This window comes from Balaenoptera borealis (genome assembly GCF_965194805.1).
Source record: "Balaenoptera borealis genome assembly, chromosome: 1".
In the NCBI taxonomy this organism is placed as follows: Eukaryota; Metazoa; Chordata; class Mammalia; order Artiodactyla; family Balaenopteridae; genus Balaenoptera; species Balaenoptera borealis.
Genome location: NC_138860.1, coordinates 168,456,661 through 168,482,180, shown reverse-complemented (window position 1 = coordinate 168,482,180; position 25,520 = coordinate 168,456,661). Strand labels below are relative to the sequence as shown.

At 42.6% G+C, this 25,520-nt stretch overlaps 3 protein-coding genes and 1 long non-coding RNA gene across 5 annotated transcripts in view; 2 read left to right on the top strand and 2 right to left on the bottom strand.

The window, feature by feature from the left end:
- ZBTB8B (zinc finger and BTB domain containing 8B) overlaps positions 1 to 4,411 on the top strand; it is a 55,190-nt gene extending 50,779 nt beyond the window's left edge. Inside the window, exon 5 of the mRNA XM_082345602.1 lies at positions 3,766 to 4,411. The gene's annotated coding sequence lies outside the window, so the exon portion shown is untranslated. The remainder of the gene's footprint in view (positions 1 to 3,765) is intronic.
- LOC309623688 overlaps positions 1 to 20,342 on the bottom strand; it is a 30,085-nt gene extending 9,743 nt beyond the window's left edge. Inside the window, exons 1-2 of the long non-coding RNA XR_014241459.1 lie at positions 20,206 to 20,342; positions 4,409 to 4,482 (exon numbers count right to left, since the gene is read on the bottom strand). This is a non-coding gene — a long non-coding RNA (uncharacterized lncRNA). The remainder of the gene's footprint in view (positions 1 to 4,408; positions 4,483 to 20,205) is intronic.
- ZBTB8A (zinc finger and BTB domain containing 8A) overlaps positions 19,763 to 25,520 on the top strand; it is a 59,100-nt gene continuing 53,342 nt past the window's right edge. For both annotated transcript variants that reach the window (XM_082345711.1, XM_082345710.1), the window contains exon 1: positions 19,763 to 20,342. The gene's annotated coding sequence lies outside the window, so the exon portion shown is untranslated. The remainder of the gene's footprint in view (positions 20,343 to 25,520) is intronic.
- The window catches only part of ZBTB8OS (zinc finger and BTB domain containing 8 opposite strand), a 78,424-nt gene continuing 76,481 nt past the window's right edge, over positions 23,578 to 25,520 (bottom strand). Inside the window, exon 6 of the mRNA XM_082346051.1 lies at positions 23,578 to 23,781. Coding sequence (XP_082202177.1) covers positions 23,754 to 23,781 — 28 coding nt within the window. The 3' untranslated portion in view covers positions 23,578 to 23,753. The remainder of the gene's footprint in view (positions 23,782 to 25,520) is intronic.

The following is a 25,520-nucleotide window of genomic DNA, read 5'->3' as shown; positions in this document are numbered from 1 at the left end:
ACCTTTGAGGGAAGAAAGTAGAATGAGAGCACTGATGTCTTAGCCTAGTTCCCTAGAAAGCAAAGCCTGAGGCAAAAGCTTATGTGCTAACACTTTGGGGAATAGTGCAGTCCCAGGGAAGCAGGAGTGAGGGAGAAAGGGCAGTAAAGCAGGGAAGGAATTCAATAAAAATATACATGCATTACTGAGCTGGCCACAGCTTCATAACAAGTACAGGTGATTGGTCTCCAGGGATGTCATCAGCAAGGCTGTATGAAATTACTGCATCCCCTAACTGTCCATGGTGGGGAAGACGGGAGAAGAAGGTATCTGCTGCTTCCTGTATCTCACCAAAGCATACCCCAAAAGGCATCAACTCCCCCACATTTCTGGAACCAGCCTAGCCAGCTAGTCTGGAAGCATGCGTGCTGAGTGGGTCTTGCAGAACATTTTCTCTCAGCAGCAACAGATAAGCCCCAGAGGTAGTTCTGAGGCTTAAGAGCGGGTTGTGCCTGTGAGCAACTTGGGGGGCCAAGAGTAGTCCCCACGATAGGCCCTCCTGGACAAGGTGGGGGAGCACCAAGACAGTATCGCTTCTGCCTTAGGAACTTGGCAAGCCTCCCTCCTGCAGCCTAGAGGAATGTGCTTACTACCAGGCAATCCTTCTGGGGGAGTCTTCAACAGCAGTGAGAGAAACGGGGACTGAGCAAATCTGGGTCCAGCACAATTGATCTTGATAAACGAGGACTTTCCCTTTTTGGGGTAACATTTTGTAGCCAATAGAGTAGGGAGATAAACAGAATGAATTATGGAAATGCTAGCCTAATATTACATTAACGAATACCTTTAAATAAGATATTATTTTGGATAAAGCAATACATTTTTTTGTTTGTTTTCGGCCACACCGCGCAGCTTGTGGGATCTTAGTTCCCCGACCAAGGATTGAACCCGGGCCCTTGGCATTGAGAGCGCAGAGTCCTAACCACCGGACTTAAAGCAAAACATTAAATGAAATGAAGTGAGATTTAATTTTTATTCCCTTTGTAAATGTTTTCATGAAAATAAATTCAAAAATTGGAAAATAGTTTATTCTGATAATGTGTTTTGAACTGTGGCATGGGAATGAATTTATGGTCACTGGAATAACAAGCATACAAAGTACAAAGGTTTCTAATTCTGGGATAAGGGTAAGATAATTACATTTTTTAAAAAAATTAATTAAGTTATTTATTTTTGGCTGTGTTGGGTCTTTGTTTCTGTGCGAGGGCTTTCTCTAGTTGTGGCGAGCGGGGGCCACTCTTCATCACGATACGCGGGCCTCTCACTGTCGCGGCCTCTCTTGTTGCGGAGCACAGGCTCCAGACGCGCAGGCTCAGTAGTTGTGGTGCACGGGCCCAGCGGCTCCGCGGCATGTGGGATCCTCCCAGACCAGGGCTCGAACCCGCGTCTCCTGCATTGGCAGGTGGATTCTCAACCACTGCGCCACCAGGGAAGCCCCAAGATAATTATATTTGTTAAAGAGCTGGTACAACTTCACAGGTATCTGGCCCATCTTGTTGTCCTCATAGTGTTTTATTATTCTCTATCTCTCTGGTCACCATGATCCTGTCTTATAGCCTATTTCCCCCTTTTCCTTCCTATGAAGAGCCCCACTCCCTTCATTAAATTAAAAAATTTTCTCATTTGAATATCTCAGACAACACATGACCTTCCTAATTAGTTACAGTTTTTGGTGATGAAGATATTTTTTTTATTATTTATTTATTGTTTATTATTTATTTATTCCTCAACTGTAGCAAGTTATCAATTTATTGTCACTTAGCTCTAAATCTACCCTTCTTCCTTTTTTTAAATTTATTTATTTATTTTTATTTTTGGCTGCGTTGGTTCTTTGTTGCTGCGCGCGGACTTTTCTGTAGTTGCGGCAAGCAGGGGTTACTCTTCATTGCAGTGCGAGGGCTTCTCACTGGGCGGCTTCTCTTGTTGCAGAGCATGGGCTCTAGGCACATGGGCTACAGTAGTTGTGGCACTCAGGCTCAGTTGTTGTGGCTCGCAGGCTCTAGAGCACAGGCTCAGTAGTTGTGGCGCATGAGCTTAGTTTCTCTGTAGCATGAGGGATCTTCCCGGAGCAGGGCTCAAACCCATGTCCCCTGCATTGGCAGGTGGATTCTTAACCACTGCACCACCAGGAAAGCCCAATCTACCCTTCTTTGCCCTGCTTCATGAAATGAGCTGGACCCTATAGACAAGTCTTCTTTGTCAGCTGGGGCAATCCTAAGCCTAGTTAATAGAGGACACTGGAGGGATATTACAAAAGCAGAGGCAGGGGTTTCTTGTCCTGGACCTAGTGGGCCTGTCTTCTTGATCCTTCATGGCAGCTGCCAACGTAGTAGTGTTCACTTTCTAGCAAGATATACTGGCATCCTTGTGGCTGTCCTCTGATCCTCCAGTCCAGGCCTGTGGCACTTCAGTGAACTTCACCATCCAGTGGGCTGCAAATACATTCTCCATAGTTAGACTGAATCTCAGTCTTGTCAAGAGATGAAGAAGGTGGGGAGCCTTGCAAATTTGTTCCCTCCTTCAGTACTTTCCTTCAACCCTAAAGGTGTTAGCTTCTCCTGTTTTCTTTGCCATTTGCTACATTTGCTATGCCTGTTTTCTTTTACCCTTTTAGTAGATAACCACCTGTGATGATCAATTTTATGTGTCAACTTAGAGGGTATTTTTGGATGAGATTAACATTTAAATTGGTGAATTTTGGGTAAAGCAGATTGCCCTCCATAATGTGGGTGGGCCTTGTCCAATCAGCTGAAGGCCTGAATAGAACAAAAAGACTGGCCTCCATGAGAAACAGGGAACTCACCAGCAGACTGCTTTTGGACTGAACTGGAACATTGGCTCTCCTAGGTCTTGCGCCTTCTGGCCCACACTGCAGCTTTGGACTTGCCTGGCTCCGTAATTGTATAATCTTTATAGTCTATCTATCTATCTATCTATCTGTCTATCTCGTTTACTAGTTAATAATTCTTTATACAAAATTCGTGGTGTGGTTTCTGTCTCCTGACCAGGCACTGATTGATATCAGCAGTATATCTGATACAGGGCACATACATGGAGATTACACAGTGAAATAAGATAAAATGCCTGCCCTCAGTAGTTGAAAGAAATGGACCAAGGAAAAGTTATGAAAACTTTTCATAAGGACAGTAATGGAGATGTTTGTTTAGGGCCACAGGGAAGCAGAGAGGAGGGAGCACTTACCTCTAGGGATTTCACAGGGTGATGTCTGAACTGAATCTTGAAGGAAATTAAGAGTTTTCAAGGCAAGTGGGGGTGGAGAGTAATAAAATCCAGATGGAGGGGAGAAAGTATGTGCAGAGGCAAGAGGAAGCACATTATATTTGGGGGATTGTAAGTGAGGTTGCTCCACAGGCTGGGGAAGAGGAGGCTGGAGGGGATGGTAAGGAATGTGAAAGATCCTGTGAGCCACTGTAAGTAGTTTGGATTTGGGGCTCTAGGACAGAGATTTTCAACCTGTTTTGCACCAGGACATCCAGGACAGCTAACGTTCATATTCATAACAGTTCCATACCTGTGCCAGGTTCTTGCTGAAACAACCCTCCATTAATTTGAGAGTGTAACACAACGTCTATAATTCAAAGTTGCTTCAAGTATCAATGGAGCATCAGTAATGGTTGCTTATTACCATCTGTAGCATAGATAAGATAGGCTGTGTGCTACACAAAATTGCTGCCTCTAACTCTATCTCCTTCTCTTCCATTTAAGAAAACAAATCAGAATGCATACATTCTCCTCCACCTTCTCCAACTCTCTGCTGGGACAGCTGAACCACTCGATAACTGACCCTGTTGGAGTCTGGGGGAGATCTCAGGTACAGCCAAGACCCTGAGTTCTTGCGAAGAAGGCATAGACCATCAGCATTTGCAAAATGGAGCACAGCTTGGGGAGAGGTCAAAGGATGCAAGGCTGGAAGACAGTGTTTCCTCCCAAGAGGCAGCCAGGGCAAAGATACTGATGCTTGCTTTCTGCATGCAGCTCTGGGAGAAGCTTGTATTGCTCAGATGCAGGTGGCATGGAGGAAGCTGCCATGCTGGGCTGAACTCAATGCTTCCTGCTGGCTTCCAGCAAACAGAAAGGACACTTCCACATACCTCAACACAAAGATCCCAGCTTGCGAACTGTTTGCTCTAAGCCCACGGGAGGAAAAAACACTTCTTATATTCCACTGTCACTCATTCATTCAACAGACACTTCCTAAGACTTGTCCTGTATGCTAAGGACACAGCAGTAATCAAGATAGACAAGGCATGAATCATATATTTTAGTTGGGGAGGATAGACAGTAACAAAACATACGCAACATAATTTTCAGATGGCAATAAGGTTAGAGTATTGGAATAGAGACTTACTGGATTGGGGAGTGCTGCTTTGGTGAGGTGATCAAGGAAGGCTTCTCTTGAGGTGGTGGCAATGGAACTGAGATCTGAAAATGAAGAAACCAGTCAGAGGGAATAGGAATATAAGGTCCTGATGAGGTACCTAGAATAGGCAAATTCATAGATTAGAGATAACTAGGGGCTGGGGGCAGGGGAAATGGGGAGTTACTGTTTAATTGCTACAGAGTGTCTGTTTGGGATGATGAAAAAGTTCTGGAAATGAATACCGGTGATGGTTGTACAACACTGTGGATGTTCTTAGCGCCACTGAATTGTATACTAAAAAAATGGTTAAAATGGTAAATTTTATGTTATGTATATTTCACCACAATTTAAAAGAGAGAGAGTAAAAGGCCCTGAGGCAGGAACTGGCTTGTCAGACTGAGATGGTTGGAGTCAAATGATTGAGGGAGAGGGTAGAAAGAGGCAAATGAAAAAGGGCACACACCTAGACTAGTCCTGGTGAAATTTCTGAAGTCCAAGGATCAAAGAAAATTTTTACAAGCTTCCAGATAGAGAAAATAGTTTTCTTATCGAGGAAAGGGAATTGAACTGGCATCAGACAACTCATTAGCAAAACTGGAATCTAGAAGACAATGGAACATTCCAGGCCTTGGAGAAAAGAGGACTGATCCGAGAATCCTACAGTCAACCAAGATACTATTCATATGTGAGGGCTCATGCCTTACCTTGCTCCTACTCTGTTCCGACAGCCGTATTTATCCCATTTCCACAATTTGAACTTGGTTTCCCTGGCTTAACCTTGGGTTTCCTCCAAGGATTTGGTTCAGAAGTCATCTTTGACTCTCTGCAGCTCCTTTGGTTGGAATGACCTATCATAGCTCTGGGTCCTGGAGCCCAACCACAGGCATCACCATTCCCGGCTGGTGGTCTGGCTAGCCCTCCACTGAGATTTCCATACAACTTGTTATACTGGGTAACATGGTCATATAAGATGCCTGCCATGTCAGTGATGACGTTGTAGCAATAGGACTTGGTGAAGAGAACAAGTATCTAGATGCATTGGTCGGACACATACAGGCCAGAGGATGCAAGGGAAGCTCCATGATAATTCAAGGGGCTGCCACCGCAGTGAACTTTCTAGGTTCCAATGGACTAAGGCATGTAAGGATAGTTCCTTTAAGTAAAAAGCAAGTTGCTGCACTTTCCAATACCTACCATTATGAAGCACACTTGTAATAGTGTATGTCATATCTACTCCAATGAAGAAGAAGGAGAAGAAGGAGAAGGAGAAGGAGAAGGAGAAGGTGAAGGAGGAGGAGGAGAAGGAGAAGGAGAAGGAGAAGAAGAAGCAGCGCACTTGTATGAGTATGAATTTTGGAGGCTACATATAGCACGTTTGGGTGTTGCTCTGATCCATTTGCCAAGTAACCCAAAGGACTACCAATTTTGAGTCGGGCCCAGAGAAATAAAGATATATTCAACAGGTTCAGGTTGCAGTGTAAAGAGCAAAACCCCAGGCTACCAGTATGGACAGACTAATATCGAGTCAGTGCCAAGTCCTGCTGGGGGATTAGAGATGGGAGTGGGCTGACTACAGCATGTGGGCATTCTCTCTGCCAGCCTCTCTTCCAAATACACAAAGCTAAGGAATTATACGCTAAGAGACCACCTCATCCTAATGCTACTTCTCTGGAAGAGCTTCAAGGTAAGAGTTCAGAAGGGCTGCATGTCCACAGTGAGAGCAAATGGGAATGATCCAGAATAGTTCTGTGGTGCCTGGCATTCCCTTCTCTGGGGCTACTCCCCTATCTCTCCTTAAACTCATCTTGACTATATTAGTCATTTTTGCTGAGGTACCAACCAACCTCATAATCTCTGTAGCTTACAACAGAGGCTGGCAAACTTTTTCTGTGAAGGGCTGGATAGTAAATATTTTGGGCTTTGTGGGATATAGGGTCCCTGCTGCTGCTCCTCAGCTCTGCCCTTGTGGCATGAAAGCAGCCAGAGACATACATAAAGGAATGAGTATGACTGTGTTCTGACAAAATTTTATGAACACTAAAGTTTGAACTTCATGTAGCTTTCACGTGTCACAAAATGTTATTCTTCTTTTGATTACATTTTTTTGAGATATAATTGACATATAACATTATATTAGTTGCAGGTGTACATCATAATGATTTGGTATTTGTATATATTGTGAAATGATCACCACTAAAAGTCTAGTTAATATCCGGCACCACACATAGTTACAAATTTTTTTCCTTGTGATGAGAATGTTTGAGATCTACTCTCTTAGCAACTTTCAAATGTACAATATTGTTAACTACAGTCACCATGCTGTACGTTACGTCCTCATGACTTATTTATTTTACAACTGGAAGTTTGTACCTTTGGGGGTCACCTATTTTGCCCATCCCCCACCTCCCTGCCTCTGGCAACCACCAATCTCTTCTCTGTATCTATGAGCTCATTTGTTTTGTTTTGTTTAGATTTCACATATAAGTGAGATCATATGGTATTTATCTTTCTCTGACTTATTTCACTTAGCATGATGCCCTCAGGGTCATCCATATTGTCACAAATGGCAAGATCTCATTCTTTTTTGTGGCCGAATAATATTCCATTGTATATATACATTTTCTTTATACATTCATCCATTGATGGACATTTAGGCTGCTTCCATGTCTTGACTATTGTAAATAATGCAGCAAATGAACACGGGGGTGCATGTGTCTTTTTGAGTTAGTGTTTTTGTTTCCTTCAGGTAAATACCCAGAGGTGGAATTACTGGATCATATGGTAGTTCTATTTTTAATTTTTTGAGGAACTGCCATACTGTTTTCCATAGTGGCTGGACCAATTTACATTCCCACTAACAGTGCACTATGGCTCCCTTTTCTCTACATCCTCACCAACACTTATAGCTTGTCTTTTTGATAATGGCTATTCTAACAGGTGTGAGGTGTTTTTTTTTTAATAAATGTATTTATTTATTTTTGACTGCATTGGGTCTTCGTTGCTGTGCGTGGGCTTTCTCTAGTTGTGGTGAGCAGGGGCTCTTCTTTGTTGTGGTGCGCGGGCTTCTCATCGTGGTGGCTTCTCTTGCTGCAGAGCATGGCTCTAGGCACACAGGCTTCAGTAGTTGCGGTGTGTGGGCTCAGTAGTTGTGGCACATGGGCTTAGCTGCTCCGTGGCACGTGGGATCTTCCCAGACCAGGGCTCAAACCTGTGTCCCCTGCATTGGCAGGCGGATTCTTAACCACCGTACCACCAGGGAAGTCCCCAGGTGTGAGTTCTGATTTGCATTTCCCTGATGATAGTGATGCTGAGCCCCTTTTCATGTACCTGTTTGGCCATTTGTATGTCTTCTTTTTAAAAATGTATATTCAGATCCTCTGCTCATTTTAAAATCAGATTGTTTGGTTTTTTGCTGTTGAGTTGTGTGAGTGCTTTATGTATTTTGGATATTAACCTCTTATCAGATAAATAATATGCAAATATTTTCTCCCATTTAGTATGTTGCCTTTTCAGTTTGTTGATTGTTTCCTTTGCTATGCAGAAACTTTTTAGTTTGATGTAGTCCCACTTTTTTTTTGTTATATTTATTTATTTATTTATTTATTTATTTATTTATTTATTTATTTATTTATTTTTAGCTGAGCTGGGTCTTTGTTGCTGCACACAGGCTTTCTCTAGTTGTGGTGAGTGGGGGCTACTCTTCGTTGCGGTGCGCAGGCTTCTCATTGTGGTGGCTTCTCTTGTTGCAGAGCATGGGCTCTAGGTGTGCGGGCTTCAGTAGTTGAGGCTCACGGGTTCTAGAGCGCAGGCTTAGTAGTTGTGGCGCACAGGCTTAGTTGCTCCATGGCACGTGGGATCTTCCCGGACCAGGGCTCGAACCCGTGTCCCCTGCATTGGCAGGCAGAGTCTTAACCACTGCGCCACCAGGGAAGCCCGTCCCACTTATTTTTGCTTTTGTTGCCTTTGCTTTTGGAGTCAAATTCAAAAAGTCATCACCAAGATCTATGTCAAGGAGCTTACTGCCTGTGAGTTTTCTTCTAGGAATTTTATGTTTTCAGGTCTTACATTCAAGGCTTTAATCCATTTTGAGTTGATTTTTGTGTATGATATAAGATAGTTGTCCTGTTTCATTCTTTTGCATGTGGCTGTCCAATTTCCCAACACCATTTATTAAAGAGACAGTCCTTTCCCCAGTATATATTCTTGGCTCCTTTGTCATAAATTAATTTACATATATGCATGTTTTGATTACCTTTCAACCTTTCAAAAATGACAAAAAAAATCTTAGCCTTACAAAGATAATAGATTGGATTTGGCCCATGGACTGTAGTTTGCCAACCTTTGGTTTACAACAACCAACAAATATTTATTGCTTATTACATGTTGGCAATTGCAGGTCAGCTTCTGTGGCTCCATGTGCTTCACTCTAGGGCATAGGCTGGGCTGTAAGAGCAGCCCCTATTTGGGTCACACTATTCTTGCAGCAGAATGGAAGAACAAGAAAGCTGGTGGAAACAAAGGATGCCTCTTAAAGCTCCTGCTCAGACCAGGCATGCTGTCACTGCTCATATTCCACTGGTCCAAGCCAGTCACAAAACCAAACCAGACAATGAAGCAGGGAAAAACACTGTCTCCAGAGAGGCATTGAAAGTCACATAGCAATGGGTGATGATATATAATCCTCTCAGAGTATAAGAAGGGAATAGTTGGAAAGTTTAATACAATATACCACCCTGAACCAATACCAATTCCCAATATGCATTACGACAATACTAGTCAAAGTATAGTTCAAGGACTGATGTCCCTGGCTTATAATAAGTACAGAAAATGAAAGTAGGTGTGTAAAAAGTTTTATATAATAAATAGGCCTGCAATAGATTGGGAAAAAAGCAATCTGGTTCTTCACCACAGTTTGAGAAGCACAGTGTGAGAAGCATTAGCAGACAGACTAGCTAATACTCCCAGGGTAACATGAGTTCACAGGCCAAAATACAACCATCATAAAAAAACCACAAAGTAAATCACACACACACAATTACATACATATAATCTAAGAAATATTGGAATAAAAGGATCAAAGTTTTAAGATAGGAATGATAAATATACTTAGATAACAGATTACATTAACAATATAAGGCAATAATGACAAACATAAAAAATAGCCACGAAGAAATATTAGCATTTAAATGTAATACTTGAAAGAAAGAACACAAGAGATAGAATAAATGGAAGGACAGATACGGGTGAAGAAAAAATAGTAAATTTCAAGACCATATTGAAGAAATTTCCCATAAAATAGCAAGAAAGGACAAAAAGAATATAAAAAGAAAAGTCAAGAGACATGGAGGATAGGAGTAGAAATGTCAACATCTAGAAAATTAGGGGTCCCAGAAGGAAGGGGGAAAATGGAGAGGAGTAAATAAAATTTTAAATAATGAAGGTAAGCTTCACAGAATTAAAGAAGGATCAAAGGTGTTAGACTAAAAGAGCCCATAGAGTGCCAAACAGGAGCATTAAGGGAAAATCTAGACACATTATAACAAAATCTAAGAATATCAAATGTAAAATGTAAGAATATCAAAGACAAAGAGAAAATTGTAAAGGTCCCCATAGGAAGAGCAAATTGATATCATACTACTCAGCAGCAACACTGGATGCAAGATAAGAATAGAGCAGTATGCTTTAAAGTACCAAAGGAAGAGAACTCTGATTCTAGAATTTTATATCCAGTCAAATTGTCATTCAAATATTAGAGCATAATAAACATATTCTCCATCACACGAAGCCTTAGATGCTGTGCTGCACAAAGACAAACATCTAAAAACAATCTTGGGACTTTCTTGGTGGTCCAGTGGCTAAGACTCTGCGCTCCCAATGCAGGGGCCCTGGGTTCAATCCCTGGTCAGGGAACTAGATCCCACATGCCACAAGAAAGATCCCATACAGCCAAATAAATAAATAAGTAAATAAATATTTTTTTAAAAAAGGATCTTGAAGAAAGTACTCAGGATGAGAAACAAATCTGGGAGATGCTCCAAGAGATGGAAGAAATAAGAGTGTTCAAATACTTTGGTAAAGTTTATCTTTGTCTTTAAAGAAAAAAGGTTTATGTCAAATAAGATAAAAAAAGAAAAAAAAATCCATTACCAAAATATCAATATTGGCAGAGGGTGGAGAAAAAGAGACATGAGGGTGTGCTTAAGTATTTGCTTGTTAAGTGGAAGAAATATATATTTATATATTTAATTATCCAAAAGGGTAAAACAAACAAACAAACATGAATATAGGTAATAAATTAAGGGCAACCACAATTCAAACAAAATATAAATATATAACTTTTAAATCAGCAGAAGAAAACTCAATATAGCCAATGGACTATATGGAAGAACAACAACAATAGCATAAAATAAATAAAACATGAAGCAAATGTAAAATATAAAATAATATGACAGTAAACAACAAGGTCCTATTTTATAGCACAGGGAAAAATATTCAATATCATGTAATAAACTCTAAGGGAAAAGAATTTAAAAAATATGACAGAAGTAAATCCGAATTTAACTGTAAATACAATAAATGTAATTGCATTAAATTCAAAACTAAAAGGCCAAGACTCTCAGACCAGCTTTAAAAATCCAACAATATGATTTACCAAAGCATATATTTCTTTTGAAAAAAGGAAAGGTTAAAAATAGGATAGAAAAAGCTATGACAGGCATATATGAATCAAAAGAATCCAGAAGAGAGTAATCCTAATATCTAATAAAATAGATTTGAGGTAAAAAAGATCATAGGAGACAAAAGATATTATGGAATATGGAACATAGACTAGGGCGTAGAGGAAAGAAATTATAAATGCCAACTATTGCCTTGTGACCAGTTTCAGAAATAGGACTGTAGTAGCTACACCCATTTTCTTTCTTGATTACAGAATATCATATTATGGGACTTCCCTGGTGGTGCAGTGGTTAAGAATCCACCTGCCAATGCAGGGGACATGGGTACGATCCCTGGTCCAGGAAGATCCCACATGCCACGGAGCAACTGAGCCTGTGCGCCACAACTACTAAGCCTGTGCTCTAGAGTCTATGAGCCACAACTACTGAGCCCACGTGCCACAACTACTGAAGCCCATGTGCCTAGAGCCCATGCTCTGCAACAAGAGAAGCCACCACAATGAGAAGCCCGCACACCTCAACAAAGAGTAGCTGCTGCTCGCCACAGCTAGAGAAAACCTGCGCGCAGCAACAAAGACCCAATGCAGCCAAAAAAAAAAAAAAGGAATATTATATTATGACTGAACAGATAAGATATGAACATTTCCCAGAAATTGATGCAGTTCCTGATGAGACATTGGGTATTCCCTTTCACAGACAGGGTGAGAATTTTTTTTTTCTAAAATGACAGTTGAATTATATTAAGTGGGACTATTTTATTGCTATTGTTGTTTTTTGAAATTTAATTATGGGAAGGTTGTATGAATAACTAGTATACAAAATGATGGACTGTTGCATATACTGTGTATTGGCTCACTAAACATACTTTCCAATCCCCTTATAGTGTGCCTTCTTTTTTTTTTTTTAATTGAAGTATAGTTGCTTTACAATGTTGTGTTAGTTTCTGCTGTACAATGAAGTGAATCAGCTATATGTATACATATATCCCCTCCCTCTTGGACCTCCCTCCCACCCCCCACCCCCAATCCCACTCATCTAGGTCATCACAGAGCACCGAGCTGAGCTCCCTGTGCTATACAGCAGGTTCCCAGTAGTTATCTATTTTACACATGGTAGTGTATATATGTCAATCCTAATCTCCCAGTTCGTCTCACCCTCCCCTTCCCACCCTGTGACCATGTTCTCTACATCTGTGTCTCTATTCCTGCCCTACAAATAGGTTCATCTGTACCATTTTTTCTAGATTCCACATATATGCATTAATATATGATATTTTTCTCTTTCTGACTTACTTCACTCTGTATGACAGATTCTAGATCCATCCACATCTCTACAAATGGCCCAATTTCTAGTATGCATTCTTATACTGCATAGGTTGGAAAGCTAGAAACTATATTTCTTAGACTCCCCTGAAGCTATATAGTTCAAAAAGATGCATCGACTTGAGACTGGAAAGGAGGAAATGAGAAATGTGAGGCAGAAGCCATACTCATGGGTAGATCAGCTCTTCTTGCAAGCAGAGTCTGAAGGCACTTGATTCTTCTGGGGTAGCTCTGGCAGGGACTGCCCTGTCTATTCCTAATGTCATAGTATCAAGAAGAGACAGCATTGGGAGTTCTATAACTATAGTCATGTGGTACAGTTGGCAGTTTCTCTTGGTTGCTAATGTCCTGAACTTTCAGCAATTAAACATGATTCCCTGGACCACCTAGAGATTCATAAGCCATCTAATATTGCCTAATAGATCCCCTTCTGTTTAAACTACCTAGAGTGGATTCTATTCTCTACAAGTAACAATATTGACTATAGAAGGCTATTAGCTGTCCCTCAGTATCTTTTCTCTCTTTCTTCTTTGGTAATAGAACATGTAGCTATACACATTACTACCTTGTTTAAAGGTTATATTTCCCAGATTCTCTTGTAGCTAGATGTGACCATGAGACTAAGTTTTAGCCAATGGGATGTAAATAAAAGTGTGATATGGCAGTTCCACAATTTTCCTTAAGAGACAACAAGTACATGCCCTTTATTCCTCTTCTCCCCTTCCTCTATCCTTCTGCTTGGAATGTGGAGTTGGAGGTCCATTTTAGAATAGGAGCATGAGGGCCACACTTTAGGAATGGTAGAACAGAGAGTTGGTAACAGCCTGGTTTCCTTAGGGCTTCATAGAATGGAGCTCCTATACTAGCCTTGGATAAGCTACCTCCAGATTCTTTTGTGAGAGAAAAATAAACTTCCACCTTGTTTAAGCCATTGTTACTTTGGGTTTTCTGTCACTCTCAGCCAAACAGAATTCAAATGAAGCAATGATCAGTAAACCACTGCCCCAATTCAGAAAATATACTCCCTTCCTTTCTGTCCATTAATTTCCAGTTCATATTTCAGGGACTGGTTAAAAATTCCATCTCATTGAGTCTCTGACCACTCTAATCCACATCTGCCTAAGGGTGTAGTTCCTTAAGTACAGCTCCTCAAGTACAGCTTCTTTTGATCTGAAGACCCATGAACTAAAAAGACAAGTTATCTACCTCATACACACCAAACAGGCAATGGGGGTACATATAAGATACCCACTATAGACATTCCTATTCAAAAAGGGCAGAAATGCAGGAACAAATGAATCATTGGTCCATAGCAATTCTGAAATCCAGCTGGGCAAATGTTGGAAATTCCTTGATTAGGACTCAAGGCCTAGTGATAATCCTCCATGGCTTTTGGTTCTACCTTCTGGGCTCTTGGTTCTTCCCTCTGAGTCACTCTTCCTTTTGCATGAAAGACAGCCCATGTTTGCAACTGCATAGTTTGCATCCTACTAGTTGAATTTTGGGGGTCAGAAGATATTTTTTCATTTTGTATTGCCTTTGACTCTTTCCATCCAAGCAGTGTTCCTCTGAACAGTCTTTTAAAAACATGGATCTCCTGTGAATCTTCTTAAGGTTCACTCTGTTAAACAAAAGGCACCCTCACAAAGCTCTTCAAGATAAGTTCTTCTCTATCCTGGCCCTCTGCTGAGGAACAATGCCCTTAAACTTCTTAGAATTCTATTGTTTGATTGAGAGGATCCATGAGTCACATTCTTTAATCTTTAGAGGACTTTTAAAATCAACTGAACAGTGCTCTGAGGTACCACCTTAGATCTTTCTTCTATCTTAAAGGCTTTTACAGCTACTCCCTTGACTTCATCTTTAGACTGTGTTTTCTGGCATTTAATCTGTTCTCAGAAGCCATTTCTTAATTTTAGCATCATTTACCACTTGGAGAGGCTAGGACTTTTCAAAACCAGCAAGCTCTGGTTTCCTTTTGTTTAACAGTCCTTGCTTTGGTTTAGCTCTCTCTTTCATATTTTACAAGTGGCAAGAAGATACCAGGTGACCCCTTCAATGCTCTGCTTGGAAATCTCCTTAGCTAGAGTACCCAATTCACTAGGTACATTTTCTACTTTTTGCTTTACTGTAGGCAACAGTGTTGCTAAATTTCTGCCAGTACATAACAAGGACACCATCTCCTTCAATGTCCAGTAAGATTTTTATGACTTTCCTTTAAGTCCTCATTTACAGCTTCCTCAAAGGCAATCAGGACTCTACTATTTTTTGAAAGGCTCAAGATTTCACTAACACTTACATACAAGTCCTTCCAGCTTCGACCCACTGTTCAGTTCCAAAGTCACATTTTTAGGTTTTTGTTATGGTAGCACTTTTTAAAAAAAAAATAAATTTATTTATTTATTTTTGGCTGTGCTGGGCCTTTGCTGCTGCGCAGGGGCTTTCTCTAGTTGTGGTAAGTGGGGGGCTACTCTTCGTTGCGGTGTGCAGGCTTCTCATTGTGGTGGCTTCTCTTGTTGCAGAGCACGGGCTCTAGGTGCGTGGGCTTCAGTAGTTGTGGCTCACGGGCTCTAGAGCATGGGCTCAGTAGTTGTGGCGTAGGGGCTTAGTTGCTCCGCGACATGCGGGATCTTCCCAGACCAGGGCTCGAACCCGTGTCCCCTGCATTGGCAGGCGGATTCTTAACCACTGTGCCACCAGGGAAGCCCAATGGTAGTACTTTTTTAAAAAATAGTTATTTTATTTATTTTTATTTTTGGCTGTGTCAGGTCTTCGTTGTGGCATGCGGTATCTTCATTGAGGCATGCGGGATCTTTTTGTTGTGGCACACGGGCTCTTCATTGCAGCATGTGGGCTTCTCTCTAGTTGTGGTGTGTGGGTTTTCTCTCTCTAATTGAGGTGTGCAGGCTCAGTAGCTGTGGCGCACGGGCTTAGTTGCCCCATGGCATGTGGGATCTTAGTTCCCGACCAGGGATCAAACCCGTGTCCCTTGCGTTGGAAGGTGGATTCTTTACCACTGGACCACCAGGGAAGTCCCTGTTATGATAGCACTTTTAATCACCACAATCTGTATAAGTTGTCTATTGCTTCATAAAAAATTACCCCCACAACTTAATGGCTTAAAACAACAAACATTGATTACTTAACAAGGTTTATCAGGGTCAGGAATTCAGGAGCAGCTTGGCTGGTTGGTTCTGGCTCAGGGTCTCTCCTGAGGGTTCAGTCAAGCTGTTAGCTGGGGCTGCAGTCAGCTGAAGGCTTGTCTAGGGTGGGAGGATGCACTCCAAGATGGATCACTCACATGGCTATTGGCAGGAAGCCTCTGTTCATCTCCACATGGCTGCCTGAGCATCCTCAGGCAGTTGGCTTCTCCCAGAGCAACTGATCCGAGACAGAAAGAAAAAGCAGGACGCTGCTTTCCCCTGTATCACCAAGACTCTGAAATCCAACACTATCATTTCTGCTTTATTCTATTATTTAGAAGCAAGTCACTAAGTCCAGCTCACACTCATGCAGAGGGGAATTAGGATCTACCTCTTGAAGGGAGCAGTGTCAATATGTGGGCATTTTTAAACCAACACACCTATCCATACTCTTCTCTTTGCCCCCCCCCCCCAATTTCAATGGGGATAGCAGTGTTATCACTTTTCTGATCTAGGGGCTGCTCCTCTATTTGAGATTTTGATCTTCTTCTCCCTGAATTTGTAGAGATTCAGCCACTATTAATTGTTCCTCCTGAATATTCAGTATCTCCCTCTCATCTTCATGCTTTCCATCATCATTAAACATTTTAAAGTCTTTTATGTATATCCCCTTCTAGCTAATACCCTGTCTCTTTGCCTGGAATAGCTTTAAAACATAGCCTCAAATTCTCTGACATTCTTCCCCGTAAGAGATCGTAGCTATATCCCCTTCTTCTTGAATCTTGGTAGGCTTGTGACTACTTTAACCAATGGAATATGGCAAGTGAGGCAATGCAACTTCTGTAGCTGGGTATAAAAGATTGTGCAGTTCCTTCCTAGTTTTCTTGAAATACCCCCTCTTGGTATGCTCTCTCTTGGAGACACTCCCTTTCAGAACCCAGCCAGCATGCTGCAAGCTCAAGTCACATGAAGAGGCCATGTGTAGGGCTCCAGATGACAGTCACAGCTGAGCCTAGTTTTCAAGTAGTCCCAGTGAAACAGAGCAGACACTGTGGGGCTCTTGGGCACAAAAGTCTTTCTGTGTCCCCCATTTCTTGATTACAGGAAATAGGCTTCATTCAGCCTCCATGATCTTCCCTGAGTTCCAAAGGGCAGGTTCAAACGGTTGCTAATCAGGGAAGGGAGGGGATGTGGAGACAAGGGAGGAGCGTCAAGAAACAATAGTACAGCCTTGGGGCAGGGTCCTGGTTCCTCCTCAAGGGCTATACATAACAATGTCTTTGAGTTGTTTTGAAGATACTAAAACCCCATGAGGTGAAAAAAGTTAACTGTATGCTGTCCACAAGCACACAGACCCCTTCTGGTTGGAACCAGAAGGCTGATGGTGCTGACTCCCAGTTGCCTCACCACCAACCAATCAGAAGAATGTCCACAAGCTGATCATACCCTCCTCTTTGAACCATTACTGTAAAACTCCTCACTATCCCCTCCAGTTCGGGACACACAGTTTTGAGGGCATTATCCCTCTGAGGCCCCCTTTGCTTGGCAAAGCAATAAACCTATTCTTTTCTACTTCACCCAAAATTCTGTCTCCGAGATTCAATTCGGTACCAGGGTACAGAGGCTGAATTTTGGCTACACCAGCCTTGGTACTAGATCTGTCAGTGAAGAAACCTCCAGGTGATTCCAGTTCCCAGCAGTTCAAGTCACAAAATTCTTGACCCATGTGTTAGGGGAACCACTGACTGAAACCGCCCGCTCTGGCCAGACAAGATAGTAACCACTTGCTTGAGTTATCTTACAACAGGAGGTCCTGGTAAGGAATGTGGAACTAACAAGCTACCACCAACCAGAAGAATTCGGGAAAGGTCAAAAGGAGAGAAGAGATGCCAGTCCATATCTCCTACCAACCTCTCAGAATCCTTCTCGTTGGAATCCATCTTGGCTGAGTGATGCGCACCACCAGGAAGGACCCTGAGTCAGAATGATTGGCCAGACACAACCCGGAAACTAACCCCATTACCATAAAACCTGAGACCGAGAGCCACGTGGTAGGGCCATTCTCCTGGGCTCCCTTACCCTGCTGCTCTCCACCTGGACGCCCCTTCCCAGTAAAGTCTCTTGCTTTGTCAGCACTTGTGTCTCCTCAGACAATTCATTTCCGAGTGTTAGACAAGAGCCCACTCTTGGGCCCTAGAAGGGGTCCACCTTCCTGCAACACATGGAATCCAGGAGCACAATAAAATAATCTTTGATTTATGCCACTATGTTTGGGTTGGCTTTTTACACAGCAATAGTAATTGGAATATCACCCTTTATAACCAAATCTCTCAAGAGTTGTCTATTCTCACCATCTCTATTTCTTCATCCCCACGTAGTCCGATAATCTGGATTTTGCTCCCTTCTTTCAAGCTTAATAATGTTCTCTGAAGTCAATGATTTCCAAGCTTTTAAGTCTAATAGACTTTTTCTCTTAGACTGCTAAGAGAAGTATTTAACACTATTGTCCAATTCTCTCTTCTTGAATTACTCTCTTCTAGTTTCTGTAACACCACACTATCCCACATCTCTTCCTTCTACTCTAGTCACTTCTTAGACTGATTTGCAATTTCATCTTCCTCTAGCCAGCCACTGGATGATGAAGTTGGTGATGCTTGGTTCTTAGTTTCTTCTCTTACTTCATATTCTCTTTTCTATCTATATTCATGGTTTTAATTCCCATCTATACAACATTGATGACAACATTTTACCTCCAACAATTTTATCTATTAAGCTTCAGGCCATATGTCCAAATGCCTTTTAACATTTTGTACTAGTTAGAGTTCTTAGTTGCACAGAGACTGGCCTTGGCTGATTTAAACAGAAATGAATGTATTAAAAGTTCACAGAATCACAGGAAGAGCAAAGCACAGGGATTGGAGCCTATGCTAACCAGGCAGAAACAATAGCCAAGTCATACCACAGAACTGGTCTGGTGAGGATACCAACACTGCTCTCAGCAGAGCCATGGCAGCTGGTACCACTGATAGCACTGGCACTGGACAGGGGATACTGCCACTAGCGGCACTGCCACTGTGGCACCTGGAGATACTATCTTGCTGCAACTATCACCACTGCCAGAAAAGATTCTCTGAGTTTCCTGCTTCTCACAGCTCCCTCTTCAAAGTCCCTGGTGGGTGCATCCGATTATCAAAGTATAGATCCTGGCCATTGTCTTAGCCACAAGGGATTCTGGGAAAGCAAGTCACTGGCATTTCCAGATTCTGTTGCAGAAGGCAGATTCCACCTCCTACCAATTACTCATAATGTAAGGAATTCTCCAAATATATAAAGGAGTTGCAGAAGCTAGAGGGGGAAGTTGAGGGAAAAAAATTCCCATTACTTCTTCCTTGAAACAAAGAGTTTATCACCCATCTGATGTGCTCTCTTGAGGAACAAGTTTGTAGAATTCTTTTGCATGTTTTAATTAATTAAGGCTAACAAAACAAAACAAAACAAAAAAAACCCTTTTGCTATAACAATGCCCAGGTCTTTCTGGGAGAATTCTCAATGGGGATGCTAGCAAAAGAGTTTGAGTACATCCAACACTCCTGATACCAAGTGGCTTTCAAGCACGTTTTCAATTACCTATTCAGAATGTGAGGAAATGCAACTAAATAGGAAAACAACTCAAGAGTAATACAGAAGTGACATTAAGAGATAGTTGTGAATATTTTGTATCCTTCTAGTAGAGAGTATGATCCTCAAATCGCATAGCTAATTATGATCAAACCAAAGTAATAAACTTTGTCCAGTATAACTGAGTATGACATAAGAGAGAAATCCATCAAAAACTAAATGTTTTGAAAATTTTAGTCTTTTTTTCAGTTTTACTATATCACAGTACTTTTCAGTACCTGATCCCAACATAAGGAACTAGAAAACTAATTTAGTTTATAGAATTGTTTCCGTAGTAACAATGAAAATTCAGTGACTTAAGATTTTAGCAAATATATAACCTGACGTCAGAACTCTAAATATTAGGGACATAAATATGTCAGAAGAAAGGCTTGATATACAATGAATTTTTGTATTTGAAAACACAAAACCTGCTATTCTTACTAGTTTTATATTTTTCTCTGAACTTAACCAAGAGTTATTTTCTCTTATCTCAGCTTCTTGGGTTATCCTCTTCAAAGAAAATGCTTGTGACCTGTAGAGATTTAGAAAAGGTTATCCCCGACTAAAACGAGTGCTTCAATAAAGGGAAAAATTCTGTGCAGATCTCTTCCATTTGACGTTGCTAAACTTAAGTACAATAATGTCACATGTACTTACACAGTAATTGTGGGCACGCCTAAGTCCCTCCCTCTTTCCTAAACCAAATTCCCCAGATCCTAGAAATCCAGCCCTTCTGCCCTCCGGAGGCGCCTTTCCCAACGTAAAGTACAATTTAAAATTTAAGCTCCTGACTAAATAATGACTCTGTAGTCAACTGCTAGGGGATCCGGGCACCCCAGTGCCTCTGGAGGGTGCAGCGGGGTGTAGGCAAGGGCAGGGGAGTGGGCGAAGCTGCTGGTTGGTGCCTGAAATCTGTGCGTTGCCCCTTTAATTGTGTCCCCAGCCCTCGGGCGTTTCTGTCCAACGCCCACGTCAGCAAATACCTTTTGTTTCTCTCACGTTGGGGCTACTTGTTTTAGGGCGCAAAGGAACGGCTTCGAAAGGGGGTATTTCCCCTGCCGAGAACCGGGAATCTTACCCCGGCCCGCGCACGCGACCCGCCGGTGCGCCTCGGCCCGCGGTAAGTGGCTGCGCGCGGCGCGGGCGGAGGGCGGGCGGGGCGTCGGGGCAGCCCGGGACGGGCCCGCGAGCCTCGCTGCGGGCGGGGGCGCAGGCTAAGGCGCCGCGGGCTTTGGCCCCGGGCGGCGGCAGCGGCGGGATGCAGCCCGGGTGCGGCGCCCCCCGGACGTCCCCGGCCCGGGAGAGCGGCGGGAGGCGCAGAGGCGAGCGGGCGCCATTTGCAGCCCGGGGCGCAGCGGCGGCGGTGCGTCGGCTCCGAGGGTCTGGAGACGGTCACAAAGGAGGCGCGGCCGGCTGGCGCAAAGGACCCGGCCTCGGGACGGCGGCCGGCGAGGAGAGGCGGCCGGCGGCGGGGCGCACCGGTTCCCGGGCTGCGCGGCCGCCGCGCCTGCCCAGCCGCCCGGCCCTGCCCGCCTGCGCGCCCGGGAGGGGCAGCGGGACAATGGCCGCGCCGTCGCCGCCCGCGCCCGCCCGGCCGCCCCCGCTGAGCGCCGCGCCCGCCTGGCCGCCCGGCCCGGCTCGGCCGCGGCGCGGGGAAAGGCGGGAAGGCGCGCGGAGCCTCCTGGCGGCGGCGGCTGGAAGGCGGCGCGGGGCCGGTGCCGGGCGTGTCTGGAGCCGTCGGGCGCCGCGGACTCCCGGAGGGTCGGCGGCTGGCCGGGCTCGGGCTGCGCGGCGAGTGATGGATGGCCCGCGGGATGGGGCGGCCGAGGTCTGGGGCTTCACCCCTTCGGCCCCGGGCGCTTCCTCGGGAAGGTGGCTGCCTGGGCAGTGGTCCGAGTTTCTCCGTACATCCTTCATCCTTTGGTTTTATATCGTGATGCGACAGATCCGAGCTTAGAACCCAAGGCAGACTTACTATACCTAACAAATATTGTGCTATAATTATTGTTTTATGACGGACCCACACAGACGCACTTCCTACCTATGCAGACGGCATCTTTTGTAAGTTAATAGAGGTTTGGCCCCTTCCCCTTCAAATGTGCTTATTTATTATTGATTGTGTCAGTAGCCAGGCTCTGTATCGTTCAAAGGCGTGTTTTTTTTTCCCCTCCCCTTTTTCTTTTTTCCCTTTTAAATTGAGATATAGTAGACATATAACATCGTGTTAGGTTTAGTCCAAGACGTGTTTGGAAGCGGTAGATTCTCATTGGGCTTTTAAACTACACACGTCAGTATTACTTCTGTTCTTAATAAACGTTTATATTTGCAGAACTTTAGTAAATGGAGTGCTTTCGCCTGTATGAATTATTTCACATAAAACAACCACCCAGTCAGGCTGATGCTTTTTCCACTTTCTAGGTGAGGAAACACATTAAGCATTTAAGCATTAAGCCAGGTGACCGGTGGCAGCCTTCCAGCGCCCTTGCCTCCTGTTCTTGCTCTTTATTTCCTCCTAAGGTCACCTCCAGAGTCTTCCAGTAAGCAAGTCATATCGCTACCGTGCTCTAAAGACCTTAACTGATCTTTATCAGGAACAAGTCTAAAATCCTCAGCAGAAGAACCAAGGCTCAAACTTCTGTAATCTTCCCCAAGCCTCGGGTATGGTTGGGTTTGTGAGACCCCTGGAACAAGAAGAGCCCTTCACTGATAACCACGGATCAGATATCTTTATTCCTGGGAGCACCTCTGGCCACACAAGCAGTAAATGGGAAGTGAGAATCTAACCTGCCACCCTTGGCCAAATGGGCATGTTTGGGTTTGGCTGTAAAATGTCAGAAGGAGGCATCATGAGGACCTAGGCTTCTTCCAAGTCATGTAAATTTCCAACCCCATGAAAGACGGCCCTCTGCCAGACTTTATCTCATGGCCTTGAAATCACCAGCTCTGCTGTTGATGATTTGAGCCCCAAAGTTTGTAAGATAGGGTAATACTTGATTCATCCTATATCATTTAAATCTTATTTTCTAGGTAAAATGGAATTTACATCTAAGAGGCTCAACCTTTTCAGTGGCCTAACTATATGTTTATAATATTTAAAGGATTTGGTGCAAGCTTTTTGATCCCCTTGAGTGAAGTTTTTGTCACTTCTTTGCTCAGAATTGGTCAGTGGCTCCCCATCTTACTCAGACCAAAAGCCAAAGGCCCCTAAGTAGTCTACAAAGTCCTACAGGAACTGGTCCCATGATGTCCTACCTGCCTCACGATCTGTCCTTCCTTTCTGACTCCATCTCTCATTGCTCTCCCCAGCCCTCCTTGATGTTCCTCCAATCCTCCTTGCCTGCTTCACCTCAGAGCCTTTGCACTTGCCGTCCCATCTGCCTGGAACACCCTTCCTCCAGGTGCCCAAATGACTCTCTCTCACCTCCTTTGGTCTTTACTTTAAATACCATCTTCTCATTGAGACTTTCCCAAATATGGTTTTGATTTTCTTAAACACTTTTATACTTAATTCTAAATCTCTCCAGTGTTAAAAGATATTTATCCATACAGTTACCATGCCAGTTTGCTGAAGTTCCTTATGGCCCAGAGATTTATGCTAAGAAGGCTAATGAGATTTGTGTTGGTGACCCTGATGGGACACACTAAATTCTTAGTTAAAAACTATGTGCCTTTATAAAGATGGTCTTCTATCCCACAACCTTAATTGGAGTTACACTCGTTACCTAAATCTTTCGTCTGCTTGTGGAAATTCATGTCTTTTCCTTCTGTTCCAAAGACCTTTGCACTTAATGGTTTCTAAAATATGTAATTGTCTTTTTCACCCACCTTTAAAGATCTTTGAACTTGATGGGAATCATTAATTCTTTAATATTCTTAGAACTATTATAGATATTAAACTCTTATAGATATTTTAAATGTTTCAAATGGAATTTGGACTGTCTACATGAACTAGTACAACTAGCTGTTTCAGCTTATAAGGTCAATCTACTGAAAAGAAAATTTGAAACGTGTTACCCATTTCCATGACTTAATCACATATTTTGAGAATAACTTAAACCTTTCCTGGTGACTCAAGAGTACAATTATGAATGCAGGTTATGTTAATGCTTTGTAGTATTATCAAGTTGTAACTGATCCCAATTTATAGGACAATTCCTATTTTCTTGCAAAGGTTCCTGTTATCACTTCTGTTATTCACTGTCCTCTGCCTGAATTTAGTTCCTCTCCATTTCTTGCTTTGACAACTGCATCAAGCCTTTAAAATGACCTCGCTGGCCCTGCCTCTCCCACTGTGTCTCTTCCTCCATGCTGTCTCAGGTTTTCTTCTGGGTATACAAATTGGATCATCATAACAATAATACCTTATATTTATTCAGCCCTAACTGCATGCTAGGTATTGTGCTAGGCATTTTGCATACATTATGGTCAGAAAAAAAGTGCGAGACTTAGGAGTGCTGGTTTGAGATCAGTCAGCCTGAATTCCAGTCTCTGTTCAGCTGCTCCTTGCGCAGGCTTGGAGAAGATTTTCTTTTCATTTTTCTGTGCCTCCAATTCTTGATCTATACAATGTGAATCACAGCAGCAGTTACCTCATGAGGCTATTGTGAGGACTGGAATAAGATAATAAGTGTAAAATGCTTAGTACTGTGCCTAGTAAACATTCAAATACTAGCTATTTAGTTTTATTAAGATATAACTTATATACCATAAAATTCATCCTTTAAAAGTGTACAATTCACTGTTTTTTAGTGTATTCACAAAGTTGTGCAACCATCACTACCCTCTAATTACAGAACATTTTCACCACTGCATAAAGAAACCCCATATCCATTAATAGTCACTCCCCATTCCTGCATCTCCCTAACCCCCGACAACCACTAACCTACTCTCTGTCTGTTTCATCTGCCGATTCTGGACATTTCATATAAATGAAATCATAAAATATATGGTCTTTAGTGACTTGCTTCTTTCACTTAGCTTGAGGTTTTTAAGGTTCATCCATGTTGTAGCAGGTAATCAGTTCTTTCCTTTTTATGGCTGAATAACATTCCATTGTATAGATCTACCACATTTTGTTTATCCATTTTCCCAAATGTTGATGGACATTTGGGTTGTTTCCACTCTTTCACTATTATGAATAATGCTGCTATAAACATTTGTATACAAGTTTCTATGGAGACATATTTTCATTTCTCTTGGACATATACCTAGGAGTGGAATTCCAGAGTCCTTTGGTAACTCTGTGTTTAATCATTTAGGAACTGCCAGACTGTTTTCCAAAATGAGTGTACCATTTTACATTCCAACCAGCGTACATGAAGGTTCTGATTTCTCGACATCCTGGCCAACACTTGTTATTTTCGTGTGTGTGTGTGTGTGTGTGTGTGTGTGTGTTGTAGTCATCCTAACGGGTGTGAAGTCGTATCTTATTATGATTTTTTACTTGCATTTCCCTACTGACTACTGATGCTAAACATATTTTCATGTGCTTATTGCTGTTTGTCTTAATTTTTTCTTATTGCTGTTAATCTTATTTATCTTAGCTATTATCTTATGTAATCCTCTTAACAGACTTCCTTAGAGCCTCTTAACAGTCAGTATCCCCACTTTACAAAAAGGAAACTGATGCTTAGAATTAAGCAACTTGACTAAGTCACATAGCTAGTCATTGGTGGACCTATAACCATGTCACTCTTCTTAAAATCCTTCAAAAGTGCCCCAAACCTACAAAAGTGGAGGGGCTTCAGGATCTGGAACCTACATACTGTTCTCCGTCATCTTCCACTGTCCCTCCACAGACCCTGAGTCTCTAGCCATAGCACACTTTTTTTGAAGAGGTCATGCTGTTTAATACCTGTCTGTGCCTTTGCCCTTGGTGCTTCTGTTGAGAATGCCCTTTGTCCTCTTTTTCATGTATGAACTTTTACTCATCCTTCAAGACTCGACGGTTCTGCCTTTTGGAAACTTTTGTGGACACTCCCAGGCAAAGTCATTTGCTTCCTTGGTTTTATAGTTTACTTCTACTAGGAGTATTTTCTTTCTCTCTCTTTCTCTGACTCTCTCTCTCTGCTGATAGACATTGAGTTGTTCTAGAGCACTGATCTTTGACATGTCATCATCTTTGTATTCCCAGGGCCAGGGATAGCCTGGCATAGAGCAGATGCTCAATAAATAGGTATTGAACGAATACATTTCACATTTCAGTTTGAATATCTGACCTCATGAAAATAGAATTAAAAGATTTTTTCTTAAAAAAAAGGAAGAGAAAAAAATGTATAGCTGTATGAAGTTCAGAACA